Source organism: Mustela nivalis (assembly GCF_964662115.1).
Source record: "Mustela nivalis genome assembly, chromosome: 8".
In the NCBI taxonomy this organism is placed as follows: Eukaryota; Metazoa; Chordata; class Mammalia; order Carnivora; family Mustelidae; genus Mustela; species Mustela nivalis.
The window spans coordinates 22156161-22175408 of record NC_139027.1 but is presented as its reverse complement, the minus strand read 5'-3'; the positions used below and the strand labels follow the sequence as shown (position 1 = coordinate 22175408).

At 39.0% G+C, this 19248-nt stretch overlaps 1 protein-coding gene across 2 annotated transcripts in view; it reads right to left on the bottom strand.

Moving 5' to 3' along the window:
* PPP1CB (protein phosphatase 1 catalytic subunit beta) overlaps positions 1–12586 on the bottom strand; it is a 43940-nt gene extending 31354 nt beyond the window's left edge. Inside the window, exons 1-2 of one of the 2 annotated variants that reach the window (XM_082745187.1) lie at positions 12354–12586; positions 11995–12134 (exon numbers count right to left, since the gene is read on the bottom strand). In XM_082745187.1, the coding sequence (XP_082601313.1) occupies positions 11995–12046 (52 nt within the window). In that variant the 5' untranslated portion in view covers positions 12047–12134; positions 12354–12586. Of the gene's footprint in view, positions 1–11994; positions 12135–12285 lie in introns of both variants that reach the window. The other variant, XM_082745188.1, reaches the window with a different exon arrangement.
* Positions 12587–19248: the final 6662 nt, after the last annotated feature.

Sequence of the window (19248 nt, the reverse complement as noted above, 5' to 3'; positions counted from 1 at the left end):
GCTAACAAGCCCAACTCTCAAATTCTCATTTTTAGCTCATGTATTTTTCTTAGTTGTAAAGTTTCCAGGACTGTGGTAAAATTTTCCATCACTTCTTATCTTGAGCATATTAAATCAGTTACAGTCCCTCAGTAATAATTCTAACATCCGAATTATCAATGGATTTGTTCCCTTTTTTCCTCTTGATTTTTGGTCAGTTAAGCCTGTCAGCAATGTCCTGTACATTTTGCTGAATGAATGAAAACTGTGTAAGTTCTAGATGACAATCTTCTTTTTAGCAGCAGTAGGTAGAGTGACAATGATTTACATTTTCTTAAGGGCTATGGTCAATCTGAAGGAATGGCCATGATGGGGTATCAACAGAAACCTCAGAGTGTAATATAGCCTAACTTGGCAGTCTTCAATTTTTACCTCTGCCACTAGGGTAATACTGGAATCTCTACCCAGAATTTTAGCTTTCCAGTTACTGTTTTCTTCTGGGTTTCTTAGAATCTTCTCTTGCACGTGTGTACCTTAAAAGTCAGTCAATGACTTCAGGAGGGCCAGACTACAGATTTTAGGGTTAGAGTTTATGTAGTTCTCTCCTCTTTCAGATTTATGTGTCAACTGTTTTAATGACTTCAGACATCCATCTCTCCTCTAATCCAGTAAAACTGTCGCTTTTTGTTTGGGATCTATTCCCCTATACCTCCAGGATAAAAGCCAGAGTGACTGCTGAGCTTACTGGTGCTTACCTTTTCTCAAAGATTGAAACCCTCAAACATTTCCTGGGTTGGTTGCTCAAGTAAATATAGAAAAGGACACAAAATATGATTAGTGGCCACTCATTAGATTCAAATGATTATATATAAAGAAATTTAAAGAATACCTTGCAAAGGCCTAAACACTATGGGCCCTAACCCAATATTTTACCAGTCCTAATTCAATCAGTCACACTATTTTGGTGGGAGCATTAAAATCTCCTCCTCCTGATCGGTAATCTTTCTGCAAAATCACATTTACATCAGGAAAGGGGGAAAACATGAAGATCCAAGGATCAAATCCAGCCCAATGCCTGGTTTTGTGAACTGTTATTTTTTATTTTTTTTTTTTAAATGGAGAAAAGGCATAAAAATTATGTAATATTTCAGTGTCCACATATAGTATTTTACTGGAACAGAACAACTCGTTATTTTTTTTTTCTTCTTCTCACCGTTATGTATTATCTATGGGCACTTTTGTCATACAATGGCAGAGTACATTAGTTACAATGGAGACTCGGAGATTGGGCATTCCCCCACTTCACACCGCTTATGGTACTACAAATTTCAGAGATACAGTAATAACTCAAAAGTGTCTTCAGTGTCATGCTTGTTGCTGTACTGCAACATTTTGCTTTTAGTACTGCAACATTCTGATTTTATTACAGTGCATCCTCATCATGTCAAATCAGAAAAATAGAATGCAAATGTTACACTTTTAAAGCACACTGGAGTGTGGATTATTTTGTTACTGAATTAGATGGCTACGCATTGTATTTGTAATATTACACCTGTGCTTAAAAATATGTATATATGTATGTTCACATTACCAGAATAAGCACTCATCACAACATCCCCATTTCACCAGAAAGCAACAATCAGAAAAATTTAAAAATTTTAAACAGAATCTCATCAAAGCAGAATCTCTTCACAAAAATAAAAATGAGACTGCAACCAAAGTGAAGTTTCTAACTGGCTCATGTGTTAGTAAGAGAGAAAAGCCATTTACTAATGGTGAGTTAATGAAATCAGGTTTGATTGGAAAAGCCAAAGAAATATGTCCCAAGACAATAAACTTATTTAAGACTATTAACCTTTCTTTAAAAACAGTTCTTGAAATGTTGAGGACAATGAGAGCAACATCAATAACCAGTCAAAAAAACACACAAAAACAAAAACAAAAAAACCAAAACAAAGCATTTTTAGTGGTCTTCCTTGGCTCTTGGGGAGTTCACAGATACTACCAATACTTATCTGTTTCTTATTCGGAGAGCCAATACTGAATTAAGTGACTGAAGTTAGCATCTATGAATTGTCTCTGTGGAACTACAGGCAAAAATTATTTTCAAGAGAAAAGCCTGGGTGGCTCAGTCGGTTAGTGTCTGCCTTGGGCTCAGGTCATGATTCCAGGGTCCTGGGATCAAGCCCCACATCCGGCTCCTCGCTCAGCCGAGAACCTCCTTCTCCCTCTGTCTGCTGCTCCTCTCTGTTTGTGCTCTCTCTTGCTCTCTCTCTGACAAATAAATAAGGAAAAAAAAAGGTAAAAAAAACCCTTTTTTTTTCAAGAAGCCAAGAAAAAAACAAAACGAAAAGTGATGGTGGCAAAAATACAAATGGAACTCAAAAAAACCTAGTTCGACAATTTTACAAAGCTTATGAAAATTTAAGGTGCCTATAGTCTATGAAGCAATTGATCAGCAGAACGGCATTTAATTTTTTGTTTTTGTTTTTTAGGGGGGAGAGGCAGAGGGTGAAGCAGAGAGAATTTTAAGCAGGCTCCCAGCCCAGTGCAGGGCTTGGATCTTATGACCCTGAGATCATTGCCTGAGCCAAAATGAACTTACCTGAATGAGCCACCCAAGTGTCCCAAGAGAAAGATATTTTAATCGATCAGGTATTGTTGAACCAGTGGTATCACTAGTGAATGTCAGTAGTGTTCATGAACTTAACCACTGTCAGTTCCATGGCTATTTGTCAGAAATAAAAACTGAGTATCTTGAATTGCCTCACCACACAGCAGTATGATGGCCTAATAGTGACAGCTTTATTTTAATTTTTTTGAGCTCAGGGCCAATACTGAAATTTTTTTGAATGACAATAATCACTATCACTACTACAGGGAGTTTTATAAACTAAGATTTTGTTGCAAACCTGATGGTGTTTCCTAATAATTCAATATAAAATGTAAGGCAAAAAATACTTACACGCAAAACATATACTGTGGTAAGTCATTTTGATAACTAATGCTGCCTGAATCACAAGCAAATGTCAAAGCTGTTTTATACACTCCCAGTGCTGTCAAAAGTAAAAACAGGATATTCATTTCCTCATAGATTTGCAATGAATATATTTTCTAAGCTCAAACCACAGTTCTAACAACATTCTTTAGATCTCAATGCTAGTGGAAAATATATCAACATCTATTTAACTGTGTAGTTGAGCTTCTACCTAGCCCTCTAGTGGAACTGATTAGTGTGCAATGTGATGACATGCTAAAAGGCAAGTATCAAGAGGGGAGTAATAGAATTCTATCAACGCTTTCCAAATGATGACTAAAATCATTAACTAAAATCATATGTTTGTGGACTGATATCAGTACTTGGCAGTACCTATCTGTGTTAAAAGATACCTTCCAAGATGAAATACGAAGATCTTATTACAGATCAGCATTAACAGATGAACACTTGCAATCGAACCTCAATTAAACAAGATACAATCTTCTCCCAAAAGAAATCCCCTCTTCCTATGACTACACAAATTATACTCGTTATATTTCAAATTTCATATTTGCGTAAAAACTTTTCCAATTCAGGTCTTTTAAGTTACAAATGGTATGTGAAATACAGGTGGTTTTTATGCGTAGTTTGTATAAATTAAATTTTATGTTTCAATAACCATGTGCTATTTTTTTCCAGCAAGTTCTAATAATTGTCTTCTCTAAGATAGAAAGGATGCCAGGAAAAAAGAAGCAACCCCACTACTATCATGTTTGCCCCACGAAATCTTAGTAATCTTCATTAACCTTTAATATTTTAATTCACACTTACTCTATCCTACCCTGTCCCCTCCAAATTACTCAAGGATATATATAAATCAAAAGCAAAGTTAACTTAAATCCAGACCTCCTTAAATTTCCCAAATTTTTTTTCCGTAGGATGAAATGGCAATTTCGCCATTATTTAGCACGTCTCCCTTTAAGCCACAAAAAGTAAAAAAATTTAAAAAAGTAAAATTTTCACAAGTGGCTAAAATGTGGAATTTGGGTTTTAAGTGAATGAATTAGGCAGCTGTCATAATTTCAATTGAAGTCTCCTGATAGGAATAATTAATGTGGCCTTCAGGAGCTCTGTGCAATACCTCAAACTGTACTACTGTGTATATACATGAACATATTTTTCTGAGAAGGCCTATGGCTTTCATGAATTCTCAACGGGGTCTGTGAATAACCGTAAGTTAAAAAAGGATTCCAGATACACTGGTAAACAAATAATGAGAAAAAAATAAAGAAAAGTAACAGACATAGGTGAGAGCCAGATGTTTCAGGAACACAGATAGAGTACCCTAGCTCTATAGGATCAAAGTGTTATTCCCCCTTTCTACGACACTGACAACTGCATGGTACAAAATAATGGTGGACAAAACTGCTAGCACCTTGGTACAAACCAAAGCAGTGGCGCCAAACCGTAGTGGTAGTCGTGACGGCGTTCACTGCCGTGCACTTTTCAGTGAAACAAAAAGTCCGGTTTCACTGAAGAATGCCCTCAAGTAATAAAAATTACCAGTTTTATTAAATCTCCACTGCTGAGTATGTCTTTTTAATATTCTGTATAATGAAATGGAAAGTATCCATGAGCATTTCTGCTACATACCAAAGTGCAATGGAGGTCTTCAAGAAAAGCACTAGTGTGACTGTTTTAGCTCCAAGCCAATCTAGCCACATTTTCCAGAGAAGATTTTTATCGTAAAGCACAACTGACAAACTATAGTTATTTACACTTAGATATTTAACAGATACTCTTGAAAATGAACAAAGTGAGCCTGTCATATCAAGGGAAGCAAGTGACAGCATTTGTGTTAATGATAAAACCCAAGCTTTCAAGTGAAAATTAAAATTTTGGAAACCTTGTACCTAATACCATGAATCTGACAGCTTCTCCATACTTAAAGACTCTTCAGGTATCTTGTAGTGTTAACAATTATGATTTTTTAAATACTGTGTCAGATGTGTCAACGTTTGAACATCTAAATAACTTGGTTTAGCTGCTATTTCCAAATGACCAATGCATATGACAAAGAATGTGTAAGATACATTTAAAGTGCAAGATCACTGGATTTTCATGTAAAGTAACAAAAAAACTCACCGATATTTCAGATTCCACATTACAACTAAGCTTTAAGAAATTACCACTTGTTGATTTTTAATATAACATGAAAGAAATACCCACAATGATCTAAAAAGACTACTACTAAAATACTCCTTCATTTTCCAACCCCGTATCTGTATGATTAACTCCTATAAAGCCAGACATTAGAGAGATTTAGTTATCACTATTTTTGTTTTTTTAAAAAGCATTATTTATGCTAATATGTAATGGGTTATTTATGAGTGCATTAAAAAATAGATATTTTAACATTGTTTTATTTCTAATATAGTACTCATTAAGCCACATAAATAAAAGCTCTTGTCCTCTATTCTTTTTAGTAGTATAAAGTGGTCCCTGGACTCAAAAAGTTTGAAACCCACTGGTTTAGTCCCTAGCTAAAAGAAGGCATACAACAAATCTCCTTAAATTACCTTTCACCACCGTGTTCTGCCTAGAAGTATCTCTGTCCCTCAACACCAACACTAGTATGCCAAACCAGATTACAAACTCTGGATGACGGAAATAGGAAAGAAGTGTTTTACACATACATACACATATATGACAAAGGTGGCTGTATGCAATTAACATAATATAGAGGACAAAATAAATGTTAGATCCTCACACAGAGTAGTCTTCTCAAAAATTACTATGAGGAATGTTCAGGGCTCAGCAGTACAAAAAGTCCTCTATTACCTCTTTCTCAGTTCAGGTTTATACTAGTGACTGCAGCTAACTCTCTGAATTTTTATTATGTATCATGAATTGTTCAAAGTGATTTATCTGTTCAGTCTCTAAAGATATATTATGGAAGTAGATATTTAATACCATCCCCAATATGCAGAAGAAACTAAGCCAGGGTTAAAATTAAAATACATGCAGAACCTGTACCCTAAACCAGTATAAACATGGCCTCCCACTGTATCAATACTAATGTATCTTGAACAAATACATAACTGAGTGAACATCTGATTATCATTCAGGATTAGCTACTGCAGTTAAGGCCCAATATTCATAAAATACATTCCTTATGGTCACTGTATAATTTAATCTTTCTCTCTCTTAGAAGCCTCGTCATTTTCTCTGATTACTTTGGTTCAATTATTTAATATTCAAATAACATAGTTGAAACCTACAGTTACCTATGAAGTTTCCTTCTCAATTTACTAACTGAAATAAAAACTTGGTATAACTGAATTATAACATTCAAGAAAGCTATATAATAGATGTCCTTAAACTTGATTTCTCTCAATCTTGAAAACAGTAGGTAAAACTAGGGGAAAAGTTAAAGTGGTGTTAGACAAATACTCAAAGCAAGAAAATGCTTTGGTCAACCTCTGATTGACTAGATGGGGGAACTTAGGGATATTCTGATGAACATTCTGGGAATGAAATTCCCTTATGGTGAAATAAACTGTATCAAAACCTCCAAATTACACAGTGTTGGCACATAATCACGATCCTAGGGCAATGTTCCTACAATTAGATAAAGACCTCTTACTTGTCCTTGCACAGATGGAGGTAAATTTGGGAAAGTAGAAAGAGCCCTGAGGCCAGGGATTTTCAGGAAGATATATACACCCTCAAAAATCACTCTGCTAGACATGTGAACAGAGTAAAGGCAGAATAAAGGGCCATTGTCACTGTCCTTTTACTACTTTTTTCTACTGCATTACAAGTATCCACCTAGTCCAGGGACTGAATTCTTCCATCACTAGGAAAAGACTGGCTACTGGTTATTTATACTTGCTTGACTTCAGAATGAGTTTCTGTATTTTTATTCTTCTACCTCTAAGTGAAGAATAAAGACAATTTCCACTAAAGCATTTTCAATTTTATCTAACAGATGGAAAGCCTCTGTTGTATGGTGTATTTCAAAAAATGAGGTATAAAAAAAATTGCATTCCACCTATTAATAACCAAGACTTTGAAGGCAATCCAATTCAATCCTGGGGAAAGGTTGAGGGTGTACAAGAAAAGAGATGGGACCCCGATGACTTTCTTCTTCCTATATTCACTGATCCTCTATGTTTCCAGGGAAAGTAGGCCTTGAAAGGTTTACTTACAGCTGCTAGAAGGGCAGTGACTTTTTTGCCAGGGTATAAATTTGTATCCACTCAAAATTAAATTCTAAAAAATTCAACTGAGAATTCCCATCATCCACTGCCACACCACTGCTAAACCTACTGCATTTACAAACCATTTCTTCTCTTTGCATCCCTATATTCCAAGTCTTCCAGGATAACCTTTGTTTCAGAAATACTTAAATGATTTAAGTTATTATTTCTAGATATCTCAACATATGACAATATTATTCTACCTCTGTTAGAATTGAGGACACATGCCTCCAGAATGTCAACACCGTTAAATAGTAAACATGGAAAGTAAGATAGTAGAGGGGGAAAAAAGCCCACTAGATACAATTTGCTATCTTCCCCTTAATCCTAAATTTTAATATATAATCCTAGCTCTAGATTCAGATGTAAACAGATTTCTAAATCCCAATGAATTTGAATCTTGGATTTAAATATTTATCAGAAAAGCTCCAGCTCTGCACTCAAATAACAAAATGAAAACAGACCTAATTTCCGTATCAGTTTTTAAAAATGTTTCTCCTTTATATATCCTCTACCTTCTTATCCAGGAAGAAGCAACAGGAGAGAGAAAGTATTCCTCAGATGATCTTCCCTACTCCCCAAACTGCTCTTTTCTAACAGACCTGGCTTTGGATCTATACACAACACTTTCCCTGAGGAAGCTGAGGTTGCCAGGAGCAGCTAGACTAGCACTTCCTTCAAATCATCTAAACTTTAGATTTCTGGTTCATAATTAAACAACTTAATTTCGGGGGGGAGGGGCTTTAAACAGTCTGGCAGTTCCTCAAAAGGCAAACATATAGGCTTACTGTATGACCCAACAATTCCATTCCTAGCTGTATACCCAAGAGAAGTGCCCACACAAAAACCTGTAGATATTATAGCAGTATTATTCACAATAGTCAAAAAGGGGAAACAATTCTAATATCTGCCAAGTGATGAATAAATAAAATGTGGTTTATTAATACAGTGGAATATCATTCATCCACAAAAGGAATGCAATACTGACACATGACACAATATGGATGAATTTTTAAAACATGAGAAGAAGCCAATCACGAGACCACATATTACACGTTTTCATTTATATGAAATGTCTAGAACACACAGAATCCTAGAAACACAGAAGAATAGTGGTTACCTAGTGCTAGGTGAAGGCTGAAAGGAAAAAAGGAGTGTTGGGTAATCACAACAGGGTTGTGTTTGAGGGTGGTGGTGGTGAAAATGTTCTAAAATTGTGGTGATGGCAGCACAGCTGTGACTATACTAAAAAACATTTAATTATACACTTTGAATAGGTGAATTACACAGTATACGAATTATATCTCAATAAAATTTTTATTTAAAAAGAGAGCTTTCAAGTGGTTTTATTAATCTATTTCATTTAAATCCATTCTTTCTTTTAACCTTCAAAAGGACATGTAAGAAAGCTTCCTATGTGCTTAGTCTGTCTCAGCCTAACAGAACTTTTAGAGTATGATCCACAAAAAAGGAAATGATCACAGTTTCACAAATTCAGGCATATATACAAAGTATATATACACATATGATATACATAACAACATATGGTACATATAACAGGCATGTGTTAATTATCAACTGGTACAAACAAGTTTGTTTTTTTTTTTTAAATTTTTATTTATTTATTTGAGAGAGAGAGAAGGAGAGAGCCAGCGAGCACAAGAAGGGAAGGGTCAGAGGGAGCAGCAGATTCCTTGCGGGGCACAAAGCCAAACAAGGGACTCTACTAGGACTCCTGGATCATGACCAGAGCCAAAGGCAGTCGCTTAACCAACTGAGCAACCCAGGTGCCCCAAACGAGTTTTAAACACCTGGATAAAGTTGGTTGGGAACAGAGCTAGTGGGAAGCAGTTTCTCATCCTATCCTCTTCCCAAAGGCATCAATCTACTCAGTTCATTTCACCTCCTCCCAAAATAAACACAACATTTCTAATGTGAATAAAGTTTGCAAGGTGATTATGCTATACTCCAATGCCATCCTAACTCCTTTTGGAATAATGATCAAAGTAAAAAGCTTTCACCAGGTTTTCCAGGACACCCAAAGGAACTAGATTTAATTTAAAGAACCAGTCAAGAGCACTATTATAAGCCACAAGAATGTGGTAACAGGGTCACTACAGGGGATAGCATGGCCAGCATCTTTGGCTTTTAGTACCAAGTAAAACCTAATCCTATACTGGAGGAATATGCACTATTCACACAATAAATAAGTACAGTGCTTTGCATCAAATGATGAAAATTTTTAAATGTTCTAAAGGCACTTTGAAATTACTATCATATGCCGACTCAAAAAGCAAAAAACACAAAGCAACTTATAAAATATGGTCACTGAAAGTGTTACAGCTGATTGGCAATTTGATATAATGAAAAAAATCAAGAGCATGTTTCGGAATTACAACCAACATTTTAAAATGAGATGAAGTCCTGCTGATGTCCCCTAATGTGGAGGCATTCTGACCGAATTTTAACTTACATGTTTATTTAATACTTAAAAAAAAAAAAACTAACTGTAGCTACACTGCTAGACAGCTTTACAAAATACCATCATTTCATTCTGAGTTAAATTTAATGAGCAAGTAACATCACTGAAAACCAAGGCAGATAAAAAAATTTTATTTGAAGAATAAAAGTAACTACTTTTTAGAAAATCCAAGTCTGTTCTGGATGTCTCTGAATAGGTCTAGATTTTGGAAGGGGAAAAGAAAAGAAGTCTGCAGAATTTAAGAATTCCAAGGAGGTACTGTCAAACTAAATATACCTCCTTGGATTAAGAAGTAAGTAATGAAACTCTACCGATGGGAGTGTGCTGAATATATGAACGGAGAGGAGGCTGGAAAAGCCCAGAAATTCGCTTTAGACTGGGAGCTCCTTTTATTTTCTCTTTGGATTCCTGGTGACTAGCATAAAGCAGGTCAATAAATGCTTGCAAATTTCAAATGGGAAAAGTCTCCACTAGATTTCTCATTCCCAAAAAAAAAAAAAAAAAGGGTGTGTGTGTGGGGGGGGGAACATCATCCAAAACCAGAACCAATCATTTAATTTGAATTCACAAAACTAATGGAATCACTCCGTATATCCTTTTCCCTTCATATCTTTCTTCCAATAAACTTAACAAGCCACTAGTGAAGTTTCTGAGTATCATTAAAAAGAAAAAGGTGCATCTGACTCAAAAAATTAAAGATCAAACATTTAAAAACATATAAATCTCCTGTTTTATGCATATAAAGTATACAAATATGTAAGTATGAAAAATAAAAGGAAAGAAGTTGAGATGCAAACACCAGACTTTCAAAATACTTAAATTTACAAATCAAGCCTGGACTTTCCCCAAAGTTACCAAGACATTAAAGTTTCTAAGTGGCTTTCTTTCCTTCTTGGAACAATGCACAATTACAAAATACAATTTTTTTCATAATAAATATCTCACAGACCCAGCAAGATGTTCACAGCTGTTAAAGTCCAAGTCTTAAGCAGTGAACACTGACTACAGGCACCAGGGGGCCTCCCAGGAATAACTTGATAGTAAAGGAAAGGTAAGAGTTCCTGGCAAAACTTTGCTTCTTATCCAGTCTTAAGACTGCTGCAAAGCTTTCACATCTGGAGCAAATAAACTGTAGTTTGTTACACAAGGGGCACACACTGAACTGATGAGATACCGAAACGTCCACTGAAAAAAGGAACTAGCTCGCCCCCCCCATACAATCTTCTTTGATGAATTTACAAATATAAGTATATACTGCGCTTTCCTGTTGTAAACAGTTACCTTCAGGTAATCTGAAGCAATAAATAAGTGCCTATGCACTCCAGAGAAGACTAAATTTTCTAAAAGGGTTATCTTCTTTTCTACACACTCAAAAAGCAGTTAGTGGTGATGCAAATTTTAGAGTAAAGGGGTTCACCGATAGAACACTACGATTAACTCTGAATATTATCCCGGCCTCTCCATCTTTTCCTTTTCCCTCAATCCCCCACCCCAACATAAAACTGTTCAATAAAAACAGAACGACCCGGAAACTTCAAAAGCCGCAAAGACTTGTAAATGCCTTTTAAACCTAAGAGCGTTCACAATAGACCTTTTCTAAGTTTGTGCAGAAATTAAATCCCGCTCAAACCCGAAAGCTAAATGCCTTCAGCAAACGCGTTTACATATTTCTTCTTTCTCGAGTACATCTTCAGCTCGATCAAACACTTCTGTTTTACTCCTTCTTTTCCCAAGCCAAATAATAAATAGGTTCTCAACTCCCGCTAATGTTAACGTATCCTTAAACCGAGTTCGTCCCACAGCATCATGTAAAAATGCAGAAGACATCCAACAACTGTCTCAACGAGGTTTTTATAAAATTCACTCCCGGAACAAGAATCGGAGGCAGCCAAGGGCAATGCACAAAGAGAACAGAGAAGAAATACACGTTCCACGGACATACAATGCACAGAAGCTCGCATCCTCGCACCCTCCTTGGGAAGGGTCACCCAGCACCCTTGGGCTCCTCGCATCTCCCGGCCAGGGCGACGCCGTGACGGTCCCCGAGGGTCCGCGGGGACACTCTCCGCCGGGCCCGGCCGGGCCCCCCCACCCGCGGGGACAGCCCCTCTCTCCTTGCCTCCCACGGACCGTGTTCCTGGAGGCCGCTCCCCCCCGGCCAAGCAGCCTCTTCGCCCCCTCCTCTGCTGCCGCCGCGGAGCAGGAACGGGGTCCCCTCGGGTTTCGGCGGCGGAGGGAGAGTGAGGGCTGAAGGGGGCGCCCCCTCCCCACGGCCGGCCGGGCCCCGCACTCACCCTCCAGCAGTCGGGTGATGAGACTGTCCACGTTCAGCTCCCCGTCCGCCATCTTGTCGGCACCAGACGCTCCTTCCCGGCAGCGGGAACAAGGGCTTCACGGCGGCGGAGGCTGCGGCGACGGCTCGGCGCTCCCTCACCTACAAGTCACGCGGCGTTTCGACCCCGGTTCCAACTCCCCCTTTTCCCCGGGCCCTCCCCCCACCCCCTCCCCACCAAGTAGTGGAGCGCGCGTACAGTCGGAGGCACACGCGAGAAATAAATAAATAAACAAGTGGGGCCCCCACGAACCGGGCCGCGTCAGACCCAGCCACCACCTCCTCCTCCTCCACGGCACCGCCCAACTCCGCAAAGCTCACCAGCGCCGCCGACGGCCCCACCCGCAGCGCCACTCACTGCACACCGCCCTTCCCCGCCACCGCGCCACGCAGCCCTGCGCGCAGGCGCACGGCGCACGCCTCCGCGGGCCCACCCCGCCGACAGCCCCGGCCTTCGCGCAATCGCACTGGACTCGGTTCTCCCGCCGCTGCCGCCGCTGCCGCCGCTGCGGCCTTCGCGCAGGTGCGTCGCCCTCCCTCGCCACTCCCACTGCGCCGAATCGCCGCGGCGGCGCAGGCGCCCCAAGGCTGGCGGGCGTTTGCTGCGATGGGGAATCTCCCATTAAGCGGAGAGCGCGTAGGCAGTTCTGACCTTCCCGCTTCTCAGCCTCCCTGGCCGGCGCGCTCCGCAGGCAGCGTTGTTGGGCCTTTCCCACCTCGTTTTTCTTTTCTTGGCTTCCTTCCCTAGTTTTGCAAGCAATTCTTCATGTTTCCGTTAAGCGGGAAACGTGGACTACATTGTCCATCTTGGAAACCCAAGTTTATGTGTTTGTGTTTGGGAAGCCAGAAGGGGTTACTATGCTGGAAAAGTTTGACATTGCAAATAAGGGATTTTATATATCGTTCCACCAGGCTAGGTGCTCAAGTACCTGGATTTAATATTTTAAAGTGGGCTCTGGAACGGTCAGCAATAATATTTAACACGGGTACTGCTCTCTACCTTCTGTATCCTGCTTCCACACATCTTTCATTTCTGTCCACTATGTGCACACTATTTTTCCCCAGTGCCTTTTTGTTCTTACTTCCATTATATTGCTTAATCATCCTCCCTTGTAACTGTTTATGGATTTCCTACACTGGATTATAAGCTTCTACAAGGTAGACTCATCGATTATCTGGCACGTGGAAGAGAAGGACAAAGAAACATGGAGGTTCTGAAAGGTTGGTTGCCCAGCTGTTCTATGCACCACATAATTCTGCCTCTAGAAAGGCAGGAGGAAGAGTAGCATGCGAACGGTCTAGGCAAGCAAGAGTTTTTGGCCTGTCCTTAAAGGTGGTCAGATAAAGGTCTTTACTCACTCCTCAGGTATTTGTACAGAAACTCTGACAAGGCGCATTCCCAGGCTCAAGGCAGTGCTTTTCCACGCACACATCATGAATACTAGGTAACATTGAGATTCCTGTATTTGCTCTGGCACTGTTCTAAGGCTTCTACATTATCCTATTTAATCCTTAAATCAGCCCCGTGAGGTAGGTACCAGTCTCTCTACTTTGCGGGATTAATTGATGTACAGAATGATTAGATAGTAACCCCAAATTACACAAGTAACTAACAGATCTGGGATTCAAACCCAGGCACCTAGTGCCAGAGTTTGCACTCTTAACAATTGTGATATAGTCCCTCCTGGTATATGTAAGCTGAGTTGCTTAAATATGCATGTTCTATCTCACAAACTTGGAAAATAGAAATCATAGGGATTTCTTTTTGTTTTGTTGTTATTGTTGTTGTTTTGGAAGGCAAGGGAGGGCGCTTTGTCCAATCAAGTGCTTTATAATGGCCCAGATGACTTACAGAGCAAGGATTTCCTAATGCCTTTTTTTCTTCTTCTAACTTTTCTTCGATTTTGGAATTTAGCTTGTACGTTGATGGTGAGCATAGAACAGGTGGTGATCCTGTCTGGAGTAGTTTTCACGGACTTTTATTGCCAGTTCATCTTGGGGGCTTTTAGGCGTGAAGAAAGGGTTCATCGAATCCTTATTCTGTTAAAGAACATTTTTTATACCCTGTTTTATTCCAGAAGAAGGGATTTAGGGTAGCTTATGAAAATATACGCAGTAGAATAAATTAAAAATAAGGACAGAAAAAAAAAACAGGACAAAAGAAAATAAACTGGGAAAGGTAAAATAAAGTCAGCAGTTTTGAATGCAAAGTGCATGGTGTAAGGTACTATTGGTTTGCTAGAGATAGGCCACAAAAATAATCCTAAGCTTTTTAGCAACCAGGGAAAGATCAGTTGCAAGTAGAGTAAGTATTCTAGCTTAGTTGGAACTGGGACTTGAATACACAAGCTGTGAATTTGGATGTCACTTTCCCAGATCTCTTCCATGAGTAATGCTTGGGAACAAGTAAGTGACTGCTTATCTTCCAGTTTTCATGGGGCACATGAATCCCATGAAAAAGAACTTTGAACCCTGGCCACAATTAGGGTTTAAATACATACAGGTATATTGAATGGACCAGGACACTCAAAGGAAACTCTATTACACAAGGAAAAAGTAAGCATCTGAAGAGAAATCACCACAAGTGGGGCAAAGAGAGGCCAGTCCCAGCAGAGTTGTGGGAGTCAGAAGGGACTGAAGAGTGGTCCTGAGTACTGCTTGCAGACATCCCCTCCTCCAGGTTTTCTAGTGCTTTGGAACCCTGGGAAGGAAAGGGCGAGTATAAAAATGAAAGAGCTAGGGGCACCTGGGTAGCTCAGTGGGTTAAAAATGAAAGAGCTGTATCTCTAGAGGTCCAGCCAACTTTTCTGTGGGATCTCCTTCCAAAAGAATTATATAAGAATTCAGATTCAGAATTCCTCAGGTTTTGAAGTTTAGCTGGTGCATATACTATATATTACTTAACACCCCAGCAACTTCTGGGGCAGCTCACTATAATCTGAAACATTATTTCTTTTTTTAAGAAAATCATATGAATATTCACATCATGTAAGATAAATCAAACTACATTATGTCTCATATCAGTACAGGTCAGATTTGCCATTAAAGTAGCTCCCTCCCCTCCCCGCCCCCGCCAAAATAAAAATGTATGTATTGAAGGAAATTTGGAAAACAAAGATAAAATATAAAAATCACCTATAATTTCATCAGCTATAGATGAACACTTTCCTGTCTTATACCTAAATACAATCCTAGTTTATAAAATTGGGAAAATAAAATAAAATTGGGATCATGCCTCACTTCCATTTTATCTTTGTTAAATGAGTTTTGGTGCCACATTTATATGAAACTCAGTTTTCAAAGTTTATTTGGATTTTAAAACATAGATAAGAGGGGCTTCTAAGGTGGTGTGGTTGGTTAAGTGTCTGACTCTTGATTTCGGCTCAGGTCATGATCTTGGGGTCATGGGATGGAGCCTCATGTAGGACTCTGCTCTCAGTGGAGAGTCTGCTTGAGATCCTTTCTCTATCTCCCTCTGCTCTTCCCACTGTTTGCACTCTCTCTCAGTCTCTCTCTCTTTTAAGTAAATCTTTTAAAAACGTAGATAAGAGATAGAAGACAGAGGAAGAGGTAAGAGGTGGAGATCTGGAGACTGGAGGAGACAATGCTGCAGGCAGTAGCAACACAGACAGTTGGAGCCACCATGAAGTTCAAGGGTAGGTGACTACCAAGTTGAGAGAAACCCCACTTGGCAGATATTGACTCTAAGGAGACCCTTGATGTGAATATGAGCACTATCCTATTGGCAGAATGGAGGTCATCAGTTAGGGAAACCAGCAGCTTGGAAGAAGAGACCTGAGAAGGCTGCCAGCAATTTAACAGACATTGGTTGGACCAGGTACTGTGGTGGGCAGAAGCCCTGCATAGCACCCACACCTGGAAGCTGGAAGACTTTAGAGCAGGGGACTGATAGGTAGTGGTTCTGACTGCATGTTAGGAAATTGCTTCTCAGTCTTTCTGAACATGTGGCAGGACTCGGGAAAGGGATCATGGTAAGGTCCTGCTCCTTGTTAGATCAGGGTGCTTAATCTCACAGACCAAAGCGCAAATGATTAGCTGGACTGCCAGTCCAGGGGAGCTTTAGATAGTGGTGTGCTGGCCCTGCTTGCACTGGCTTGTGAGAGTCAGTTGTTAAACTTTTCAGGAATTCTGCAAGCCAGTTGTTACACAGAGCCATTATTTTAAAATTTAATTTATAGACTGACAAATAAATTATACTAAAAACAAAGGTAATAATTACTCAAAAGTCATCATGTCCTATTTATTTTGCTACATTTCACTATTATGTGTAGTCTAGTGATTGTTTAAATTTATTGTATCTGTATGGGGAAATACTATGCAACGATATGCCACTGTGTATCTCTTGTCCAGTTCCATGTTCAGTGACATCACATTGGCCATGGTAGGAATATTTACACCAAGGGAATTAGCAAATACTGTGAATCTATATCTATTTCTGCCACATAGTTTGCTGTTAAACATTTACCAGTACACTACTGGGCTAGGGAGACATTTGGGTTATACATGACAATATCCTTGGGTAATTCCAGGAATGTCTGTGGAGGGAAATTAGACTTCCTGATATCAAGGGACTTGGGGAAATCATAATTTGGGGTATTAATAACATCATGATCTTATATGTACTTACTAACAGAAAATGCCTGGGACCCATCAGTTCCCATTAGACAAAGGCAGACCAGTGCTCAGAGGACCCCAACCATCACTATGCTGGGACCAGAGAGGTGTCCTTGTGGATTGACCTCAAAGAAGGCACTTTGGAACATAGTGGACAGCAGCGTCATTATTCTTTTTAGTAAACACAGCATAGACTTTCTTAAGAATCTTTTATATGCCTTTCAAAATTGGTCAATAGCCAATAAGGTGTGAAAGTAAGTAGGTAGCAAAATGTGGAGGCTGTGATAGTGATGGACAGCTCTTTGCTGCCCTGGCTAATCCAAAACAGCTTTATAAATGAATGAATTGACATTCATTGGGCTGGGCTGTCCTTCCATAAATATGATTCCTCTTAATCAAGTCTTTAATAAGTCTATAGTGGTAGCAAGTTCTAAATTTTACTAAATATAGCTTGAGGGCAACCATTCTGTATATATAATATCAAATATTATAGGCTTTTGTAGTCAACTCATACAACCTTGTATGGTTGAGAAATCATACAAGGACACATGCATCAGGAAAGGAGTCAACCCTTACGAAACAGAGCCAGGCTAAAGTCGTAGATGAGGTCAGGGGCAAGATTTTTTTCTTAAGATTTAGTTGTGGTTATATTTTATACACATATTAGAGAATAACCAAGTACCAAAGTTATCAGCCAAGTCAGAAGGTATGTCCTCAGTCATTTTAGCCCCCCAAATTGTAAAGCCAAGTTTAACCAAGTGCCCTTGGCTAATAAGTGCCCCCCCCCACCTAATTCTGATCCCCCGACACACATGTGTGAACTCTCAGTGGAGCTTTGTCTCTTAAGCTGTTTCTGGTATAATGTTCATTCTAAAATGATGGAAAATAAATGCCTAGTAATTGAAGGAGTTAACTCGCTCTATAGAACGATTAACAATAAGACAGTGAGAGTTGGATGGGCAGCTACCACAAAGGAAGACTATTTAATTTTTGAGGAGTTGACCTGTGGTCCTTATTTTTCTCTTGTAATTAGATTACAGGGCCAGCTGTCTATTTAGGTCACTCCTACTTGGTTACAATAAAACCATGTTATCTGCACATATGAAATTGATTCTCTTTAGGTGCTCTCCCATCCTGTTCATACAAGATATGAGGAAATAACTAAATGTGTTTGTAGGTGAAGAAAAGGATACAAAATATGTGAAAGCTTGTTTTAAGTGATACAATTTAAATGTTTTGTTTCTCATGATGGCCACTCTTCTCATAGAGCAAATCTGAATTTTGTATGACTCACCTTTTCAGTTGGAAAGGGTTTACTTCTGAATGGTTTCACAAGTCTGTTTCAGTTGGTTTTGGTAAATAAAACAAAGCATTATTAAGTTTTCCAATGTAGTTATAAATTGAATAGCTCTCCTCTAAAACCTTGTTAAAATTAATGGCATGTATCTCTTAAAACCAAACGCAAATGTGTCTGTGAGCTGTAAAAAATATTTATTGATCCAACACTGACAGGTCCTGATACGTGGGAAACACAGGTTAAAGTATTTATGAATTATTATTCAAATCTTGACTGAAACCAAATCTGGTCTCTTATAAATACTGTAAATTCTTAATTGAAATGTCCTAATGGTACTTGTTATTTAAGGAAATCTTAGAGTGAGTGGACCTTTAAAGCAAAGTGAATACTGAACCAATTAAGTATTTATGAAACATTATTTATATTTGATTCTCTACTGAAGACATGATCTTCCCAACTGTGAAGCAGTTTACTGACTATGTGGGGGAAATGACCACAAAATGATTTGGATAGTGAGACAAGCATTGGCTTGGAGGTGGGAGACAAAATAGCTAAATAACCTGAGACGGATCTTTCTTTTTCTGAATCTTGGCTTTATTACCTACAAAATTAGTTCATTAATAAATGGTTAGCAATGTTTCTTCCAGTTCTAACACGTCTTTAATTCTAAGACATAAAAATGTAACCAAAAATGTAACATAGTATTGTACAGGCCGTCCCCAACTTAGGGACTGGATCAGCTCCAAAAGGTCAATTGTTTGGAACACAGAATATATTTTCCCACAAGGGACTGTGGTACAAATGGTGGTTAAATTCCCAGATCAGTCTGCAAAATCAATTTAATCCTTAATGTAACTGTAGGAAAGTATTCATGGTAATACAGACTCTAACCACCAATTATAACAAACTTTATGGGGAAAAGCCATTGAGGATTCTAATTTGGCATAGCAGAAAACATCTAACAGTGTTTCCCACTACCCTGTGCAACAGGCACAAAGACAGTTCCTGTTGTCATTCACAGGCAGACCTGGGCCCTAAATTTGAGACTGTCAGCATGGAGAGTGAAGGAGCCTGGGATACCTCTGATCCTATAAGAAGAGGTGGACTGAGGACAGTTCATGGTGTCTAGGGTTTTGGTTGCCAGGAAGGAGTTGGTTCCAAACCAAAGGAAAGGGAATGTAAGGGGAAAAGGGAGTGAACATATGTGCTGGGAACTTTTTAAAAAAGAATGTTACTATTGATCTCACTCTCTTTGTGGTTGAGGAAGTTGAGATCTGGGAAGGT